This window comes from Melozone crissalis, unplaced genomic scaffold (assembly GCF_028551555.1).
Source record: "Melozone crissalis strain CALT ecotype California unplaced genomic scaffold, PUWL_Pcris_2 ptg000033l_1, whole genome shotgun sequence".
In the NCBI taxonomy this organism is placed as follows: domain Eukaryota; kingdom Metazoa; phylum Chordata; class Aves; order Passeriformes; family Passerellidae; genus Melozone; species Melozone crissalis.
The window spans coordinates 4189901-4198546 of record NW_026535811.1 but is presented as its reverse complement, the minus strand read 5'-3'; the positions used below and the strand labels follow the sequence as shown (position 1 = coordinate 4198546).

General features: G+C 43.6%; 1 protein-coding gene across 1 annotated transcript; it reads left to right on the top strand.

Moving 5' to 3' along the window:
- The first annotated feature begins 1069 nt into the window (after positions 1 to 1069).
- On the top strand, positions 1070 to 8646 carry STRAP (serine/threonine kinase receptor associated protein). Its single transcript, XM_054282176.1, has 10 exons — positions 1070 to 1252; positions 2248 to 2383; positions 3104 to 3185; positions 3440 to 3512; positions 4142 to 4238; positions 5750 to 5887; positions 6253 to 6389; positions 7036 to 7185; positions 7711 to 7776; positions 8092 to 8646. Exons 1-10 carry the CDS (start codon positions 1141 to 1143, stop codon positions 8157 to 8159), a joined length of 1059 nt encoding a protein of 352 aa, XP_054138151.1. The 5' UTR covers positions 1070 to 1140; the 3' UTR covers positions 8160 to 8646.

Below are 8646 nucleotides of genomic sequence, written 5' to 3'. Positions count from 1 at the left end.
GGGCAAGTCCACACAGCACCATCAGCTTGTCCTTGCCATAAAAATGCCCAAACAGGCGGGTGCTGCTATCCCTGAAATTCCTACATCCTTCAGGGCTTTCCCATCGCCTTCCCGGCTGGAAAGGCTGATCAGTGAGCCAGGAGGGGAGCTGGCCCTGCAGAAAGGGCTGGGCTTCTTTTTGGCAGGAGTCACTTGCTGCTGGTTTAGGAGAGGGCAGGGCACTGAGGGACCTTGGTCACAGCCCTGGAGCCACCTGTGGATGGATGGAATAGTGAGTTCTGTTCAATATTTGTTCAATGGCCAGTTCTGTTCAATATATTTACTGATGACATGGATGAGGGTATTGAGTCTTTCATCAGTAAATTTGCTGATGACACTAAGCTGGGATCGTGCGTCCATCTGTTGAAAGGTAGGAGGGCTCTGCAGAGAGAACAGTTCAATGGATAGGCAGAGTCCAAAGTTTAATGAATGAAGTTTAATAAATCCAAGTGCCCAGTCCGGCATTTTGGCCACAATAACCCCCTGCAATACTCTGGGCTGAGGACAGTGTGGCTGGACAGTGGCCAGGCAGAAAGGGACCTGGGGGTGCTGGTGGACAGCAGGCTGGACATGAGCCAGCAGAGTGCCCAGGTGGCCAGGAAGCGGGATGGCGGACGGGGATGTGGTCACTATTCCCTGAAGGAGCGGGATGAGGGGACTAACGGGACAGCGAGGAGCTCGTTAATTCCCTCGTGGAGCGGGATGAGGGATGAACGGGACGGGGATGAGCTCGTTGTTCCCTCACGGAGCGGGACGAGGGATGCAGAGGACGGCGAGCAGCCCGCTGTTCCCTCAGGGAACGGGATGAGGGATGCACGGCTCCCTCACGGAGCGGGCTGAGGGATGAACGGGACGGGGAAGAGCTCCCTGATCCCTCACGGAGCGGGGTGAGGAACGAACAATTCCCTCACGGATCACACGAGAGGGGCAGCGCGGGCCCGTCCCCCTGTCGGGGCGGTGCTGCAGCGGCCGCGCCCCGCCCGTGACGCGCGTCCGCCGGGAAGCGCTTCCTGCCCGTCACTTCCCCCGCTGCCGCCGCCGCCGCTCCCGCCGGGCCGCCGGACTCGTGCCCCTGCCCAGGCCCCTGCTACCGCCGCCGCCATGGCCATGAGGCAGACCCCGCTCACCTGCTCCGGCCACACGCGGCCCGTGGTGGACCTGGCCTTCAGCGGCGTCACCCCCTACGGATATTTCCTCATCAGCGCCTGCAAGGGTGAGCGGGACGGGCCGCTTTGTTCGGGATCCTCCGCCCCGGGGGTGGGCGCGGGGCAGCCCCGGCGCTCGTAGGCCGCGCATCGCCGAGCCGGGGGGTGGCGGTGGGGCTGGAGGTGGGTCCGAGGGTGTCCTGGCCGCACTCGGGGCGGTGACACCGCCTCGGTGTGCTCTGGAATGGCGAAGGGAGCGGACAGCCGGCTCTCTCTCTGGTGCTTCATTGCCGGGTTAGCCCGGGGGTGTCGGAGCCCGCATGCGCCCGGTCGGGATCCCGGCTGCTGAGGGGGTGGGAGTTCTCCAGAATGGCTTGTTTGTAAAAGTTCCTGTTTCCATCGCCTGTGGATTTAAAGCGAGCTCCGGTTTGGCCAGGGCAGCTGCCTTGCCCTGCTGGACACGGCGTGGTGAGAACTCTGCTCACTGTGGGAATAGCGTTTTATCTTCGTGCATGTGTATTTTAATCTTTTGCACGCATAAGTTTTAAATCTTTTTCTGCCTTGAAGGGCTTCCACAGCTCTACATCTTGTGTGAACAACTCTTTGATAGCCTTCCAGAAAAAACAGATTATAGGAAAGGCTTTCTATTACTACTTCATTGTTGTATCACTCTATGTTTTAATCATATCTCTCTGCATCCATGAGACGTGTTTCTACATATTGATGACTTCATAATATTGCTCCAAAGTAAAAAAAAAAAGCAAACCAAATCTGTCTTAGCTAAAGAAAACTTTAGTAAAAATGAAACCTAAATGAAATGTTCCTTTCCACCTTCCTTCTATCTTAAGACAAAGCATTATTTGAATGTAGGTACAGTTTAGATGCATGCAGCAAGTACAACTGCACATGTGAACTCATTTAAATGGGTGAACCCCTCTGCAAAGAGTGGTTTTGTAAAGTATGGTGTATTTCCATGCACTGGTACAACAGAATATTTTTTCTTCTAAAAAGCTGCTTCCTTCTTTTACTGTGTTACCTGACTGCTGGTTTTGTTTCTGTGAAGATGGCAAGCCCATGCTGCGCCAGGGGGACACAGGAGACTGGATTGGCACATTTCTGGGTCACAAAGGGGCTGTTTGGGGTGCCACCCTGAACACAGATGCCACTAAAGCAGCTACAGCAGCAGCAGATTTCACAGCGTAAGTGATACACTGTTTTCTTGGTCTGTGTTTTGATTTTATTCTGTAGCTCTTTGGTGACAACAATCTGTACTAAATTACTGATTCATTTCTTTCTCTTTAGTAACTGTGAGCTTATTTTTGGCCAGCCAAATTAAAACCTAAATTTTTACCTTCTTGAAAGTAGCCACAGTTAATTGTGTCATGCTGAACAACTATGATTGCTTCTTGATGTACTTAATTATACTGGTTTACTTAACTTTTCTGTGCAGCTCTAATCTCTGGCACTGTAGTTATAGCAGAGCTGTATTTTTATTTTTCATCTAGCAATTAGCCTCCTTTTATTACATGGAACTTCTAGTGAATTAGTTCTTCCATATTTTTTGCTGTTTGTGCTGTTTACAGTATTAATGAATATTTTGCAAGTTGAATCTTGTTAGTAGAGGGCAAGTTTTATTAATGAAGTTGCAGAGAGGGGCCACCTTTGTCTTCAAACTAAAATGTTAATTGGTTTGCATGGTCCTGAAGAAGAGCATAAAGGAAAAGTGGTGGGATAGTCCAAAAAAGCTCTAGTAAAAACATATAAAATATTCTTATTGACTAACTAGGTTATAACTTATAAGAATGTTGCACTTAGGATAAAATGATGTATCAGGAAAGATTGCTTACAAATTCGTCTGACTGTCCAGGCTGATTTTTGCTGCTGCTTCTAAAATATGAATATTTCCTCTTGCTGTTTAGCAAAGTGTGGGATGCCGTGTCAGGCGATGAACTAATCACACTGGCTCACAAACACATTGTCAAAAGTGTGGATTTTACACAGGTATGAGAAACCTTTGTACTTTATTCACGAGGGAAATAAGCTCTTGAGAATGTTTTGCTATTAGTTACTTTTTTGCTTTTTTATTGTATATCTTAACTGGTAAATAAAATACTGCTGCTTGTTTTTAGGATTGTGGGGTTAATGAAACAAGTGTGTTAGAGGCTGTCTGAGAGAAAAAGCTGTGATTTTAACTCACAGACAAAGGCTGTGTTTTGATTCAAAGTAGAGTTGACTCTCTATAACTTCTGTTTCAGGATAGCAATTATCTGTTAACAGGTGGACAAGATAAGCTCTTGCGTATCTACGACTTGAGCAAGCCAGAAGCAGGTGAGTCTGCTCTTCAAACTGACTCTTGGGGGCTTTTTTGAGTTCAATAAAACTGCTGAAATTAAGGGACTGCTTTCTGTTATGAATCACTTAAGAACAATGTTGAGGGTTGTTTTACAAATGTAATGTCTGTGACCTTTTGGTATATAAGGATTGCTTGGGGTTGGAGATCACCTGGTTCCAAACCCTCTTCTATGGACTGATTAAAGCCCTATCCAGCCTGGTCTTGCACACTTCCAGGAATGAGACATCAAGCAGAGCATGTTTCAGTTCAGTGCAGACACACTAGAAATTGGACTAATAAATTAAAATTTAGTCATCTGAGTGAAAGACCAACTCCCACATATTTAAGAGTGTTTAAATTCATGTTGATACTGACCTGTTGATGGTTGATAGGAGGCCAGAGAACATTGATGTTCACCTAGTGAAATTTTTGAAAGGGAATCAGATACCCAGTTTGCATTTATCCTGTTCCTGGAATAAGATCTACAAATAAAGTCCTAAGTGCTTGAAGTAATTCTACAGTCTCTAGTAGAGGGAAATCTGCGCAGCTTAAGGAAGTCCCCAAACTGCTGCATGATGTTATTTCATTTTATTACATGTATTAAAATATTTGGCTTTCTTTTAAGAACCTGATGTTGTCAGTGGACATACTTCTGGCATTAAAAAGGCCTTGTGGAGCAGTGATGACAAACAGATTCTTTCAGCTGATGATAAAACTGTCCGGTAAGAAAAGTAACTTTGGGTTTTCTGTATTGTCATGCTCTGTGTGAGGATGAAGTTGTGTTATTTTGGAAAAGGATACAAGTAAGACAGGTTACCTGATCCTAGATTAGTGTAGCTGCAGGCCTGATACAGCTCTGTTCTGCTATCAGAGATCATTTTGGTAATAGTTCTAATTTCCCCATAAGTGTGTGCTCATCACAGATGTGTTCTCCCTGATAAGGAGAGTTGGTCTTTGAGAACTGCACAAAACAAATGTATGCCTTTTGTAATCTTGAAGAAGATGAGTTTATAGATGAGGTCTCTTGCATGCACAGTTATTGGAATAGGAATCCCAATATTACCAGTTAGATTGTGCCTGGGCCAGTCTGACCCTCGCTGCTGGGCCAAAGGCAGCAACTGTGGTGTGTCACCCCAGAGATACCTTTGGCTTGCTGGAGATTGCAGCTGGGCACTGAACAAGTCCAGGCTTGTTAGGAACTCTGTTTACCTCAGGAGGAAAGCTTCAGGCGATGGTGAAGAGAAAAAGGAGATGGATTCTGCTGGAGGGTTTATATCCAGAGGTTTATTCCATGGTTACAGAGGTCTGAATGGTAGTAACAGCTCCAACAGAATCACGACCGCATGGTCTCATTACCTTTTAAGCTCCTGGGACAGAGGAGGGGACAGATGGGCACCAACCAGGTGAAAGAGGCAGGGTCTCAGGGGAGGATGACACCCAGACAGGCCAATGACCCCTGGGCCTGAGGGGCATCCTTTGAACTTGACCAACCGCACGACGCCTTGCTGGAATGTTAAGCCTGATTGACAGGACTCACTCAGCAAGGGGCGAGGGGGAAGAGGTATAGGCACACCTGGGAGGTGACCTGGAAGTCTAAAATGGGACATGACAGCACACCGCAACACACACTGTCCTGAGCTACTGTTGCTTTGTCTTCTTCACTTTCCTAGTGTTAAAGATAGGCTAGTCCTGTTTGTTTTCCTCCAAATTGTAGGAATAGAAATGCAGCAGTCAGCTAATGAATAGAGATTTTTATTTGTCACATCAGCACTGTTTAATTTCTGCTTAGATACTTCTATACTGCTAGATATAAAACTTTATAATCCTCAATGAACCTCTGTAAATTGGGATTAGTACCTCTTTGTCTTTTGAAGTAAAAAGACAGAATAGACTCTTCAAGCCTTGCTTCAAGATCTGTTGCTTAGAAGACTTAAATCAAGATTTTTAATCTCCAGGAGAATCACTGAGTAGTTATAGTGTGTATACCATTTAATGTTGTGGCATTAAGCTGCAAAAGTAAAAGTATTTTAAATAAGGGAATATGTGTTAAGCCTGGCCTAGGTGAAATAAATGCAGATAAAGCCATGGAAGATCTGAAATACCTGTGGAATAAAACCACATTGCTTGATGGGTGCCTGTTTTAATGCAGGTCTTTCCATGGATGTGAGGTGGAAATTGTTTGATTTGCAGAAGTCTGAGAGTCTTTTTTTTCCCCTTTTTGTTTCCTTTTAAGCCTCTGGGACCGGAGTACCATGACTGAGGTGAAGTCACTAAATGTGGCAATGTCAGTGAGCAGCATGGAGTATGTTCCAGAAGGACAGATACTGGTGATAACCTATGGGAAGACTATTGCTTTTCATAGTGCAGAAACGTGAGTCCACAACTCCCAGTTTTCACAGGTGGAGTCATGGGTGTCTTGTGGGTAAAAACTGGCTGTGCAAGGCCAGAGTCACCAAGCTGTCAGAACTGGCATCTCTATGATGTTTCAAGAAAGGAAGTTACATGCTTAAACATATTCCAGAAAGTAGTTCTGTATGTGTGAGCTTTTGTTTGGCTTACTCTAAACTCATTTCTAACTTGACAAGCATGATTTGCAAATATCAAAACTTGTTTCAAAACTCTGGGGTTGTATTTTATTTCTGGGAAAAGCAGTTGAGATTAGTAGAATCCAATTCCATTGCTCTCAAGATTTTTTTTTTTTAATATGAACTTTGTTAACAAACTTTTCTCCCTCAGTCTAGAGCAGATTAAATCATTTGAAGCACCTGCTACAATCAATTCTGCATCTCTTCACCCTGCGAAAGAATGTTTGGTTGCAGGTGGTGAAGATTTTAAACTCTATAAATATGACTATAATACAGGAGAAGAATTAGGTATGTTTGTCTTCTATAATGATAAAGGAGTTCTGAAATAGGTGTTAATAAAATAATGACCAGTAAATGAAACTGTTGTACTCAAATGAGGTCTTAGCAGAACATGCTATGTAAGAGGATGATAAAGAGGTATAATGAGTTAAACATTTTTTGCTATCTCAGATATTCTAGAGCTAATTAAAACATCCATTCAACAATTCTGCCTCTATTTAAAAACAAATTCTCATTCTGTATTGCTATATTAGCTGTATGCTGAATTGTCACACTGTTCATTAGATATATCAGTTATAAGATTTTATGAAAAATATGATGTGTTAGCCATATTTGTTCTGGGAAAAAACCATTTACTTACGGATCCAGTCCTCATTTAAAATTGTTTGTTTGTGGAAGGAGTGGTTAAAGGAACAGAGCATGTTTACCCCGTGCTGCTGGCTTGCTTTGCAGTTTTGTCTAGGATAACTAAACACCTTTTTCCTTGCAGTTAATGAAACATCAATATCTTAATTATTAAATGCCTAAAGTAGCCATTGCTGACACACCCATTCATTCATGGAAACTGTTTTGTATCAGAAACTGATCGGTTTGTACTTAAATTTCAGTTGTTGGCTGAAATTTGAAATTGACAGTGTTGACGTGTTCCCTTCAGAATCTTACAAAGGGCACTTTGGTCCCATTCACTGCGTGAGATTTAGCCCCGACGGAGAGTTATATGCAAGTGGCTCTGAGGATGGAACACTAAGGCTGTGGCAGACAACAGTAGGGAAAACCTATGGCCTTTGGAAGTGTGTAGTTCCTGGTAAGTGTGGGCTGGCTCCTGGGGAAACTTGGCAACTCCTTGTGCACCTTTGAAATGATCTATCATTAGTGGTAAACACTGTTTCATAGAGTAAATCCTCTCTTCTGAGGGTTTCTGATCTACTCATATCTGTTAGGTTGAAGGATGTATTTCTGCAGCTGTTGTGTAAGCAGTTAACATCACACCCATAAGCTTTTTGAATATAGACACTTTGTGGGTATTTAAGCCAAGAGCCTGATGTATTTTGTGTTAAGGAGTGAGAAATATGTGATACCACTTCTATAATTCTGAAAGAGAGACTCTCTAGAAGGAAGTGTGGTAGTTTCAATTTATATTATACTCTGGTTCTTTCAGCTTGGGGAGAGGGAGGCAACAACAACACGTGGATATTCATTAATAGAATTGCTTGCTCAAGTGTTTTTCCTCAACATTGAATTACATGGAAATTAGCTTTTTCTCTTTTTTTAATTAAGGTGAGTGAGTGGAACTGAAGGTATTGACTGTTTTTCTGCTCTTTTTCTACAGAAGAGGAGAATGCAGAAGCAGCAAAAGCAAGGACTACCCTTCCAGGAACTGCAGAGGAGGAAATAGGTAATGAACTGAACTGTCAGCTTCAACTGCTCCAGTGTTAAAAGAGAGTCAAGATAATAGCATTCCTTAGTGTGGAAGAAGTACTTTCCCTCAAGTGTTTTCTGGTATTTTTCAAAAGATCTTTGAATGCATTTGCCTGACATTGATTATGTGATAAGTGTCAGACTGGAGCTGTGCAGGCAGAACAGATGGGGTAGAACAGCTGGGTCAGGTTGAATGGGCAAGCAAACTGAACTGGGCTCTTTAAGCAATCCCTGCAACATTTCCTTGGTTTCTATCTCTAAAGTGAAATTAAATAACACTCTTTTTATTTAGTTGCAGAAGAGATTGCCTCTGAAAACTCAGATACAGTGTACAGCTCAACTCCTGAAGTGAAAGCCTGATTACTGCAGCTGTTATGTGACACGTGGACATGCAAGACTAAATCAAGTGAGCAGTGACAGACAGCAGCCTTCCAGAGTGCGCTCCCTCCCTGGGGCAAAGATGGGCAGTAATTGATGAGAATGCAGTGGAACTGGCTAGGTGTTGTCTGTAAGAGAACTCAGCATCCAAATAAAAACCCAAAAGACAAGTAGTAGAGTTCTGCTGGCTTTTTGGCATAACTGCCTACTGTCTTTTCAAAGAAGTGTGCAAGCCAAGATCCAGTCTCTCCAATCTCAATTAGACTCATTGTAGTGTGTTTTCATTATTACAAAGAAGAGATACAATGGCTTTTACCTTTTTTTTTTTTCCTTGGAAGTTGGAAGAATTGGCTCTAGTTGAAAAGAAGGGATTATGTACTTAAAAGTATTTGGTTCGGGTTTCGTTTCATTGTATGCTGCTTCTGAATGTTTAACTGTTTTCAGTTGTCTAAATAAAAAGCCTCTCCAA

Excerpts from the sequence above, each read along its gene's own strand:
- STRAP (XM_054282176.1), top strand. The coding sequence starts at position 1,141 with ATGGCCATGAGGCAGACCCCGCTCACCTGCTCCGGCCACACGCGGCCC. Across the intron at positions 3,513-4,141 it reads CTTGAGCAAGCCAGAAGCAG|AACCTGATGTTGTCAGTGGA; the intron begins GTGAGTCTGCTC and ends CTTTCTTTTAAG. Across the intron at positions 7,777-8,091 it reads AACTGCAGAGGAGGAAATAG|TTGCAGAAGAGATTGCCTCT; the intron begins GTAATGAACTGA and ends CTTTTTATTTAG.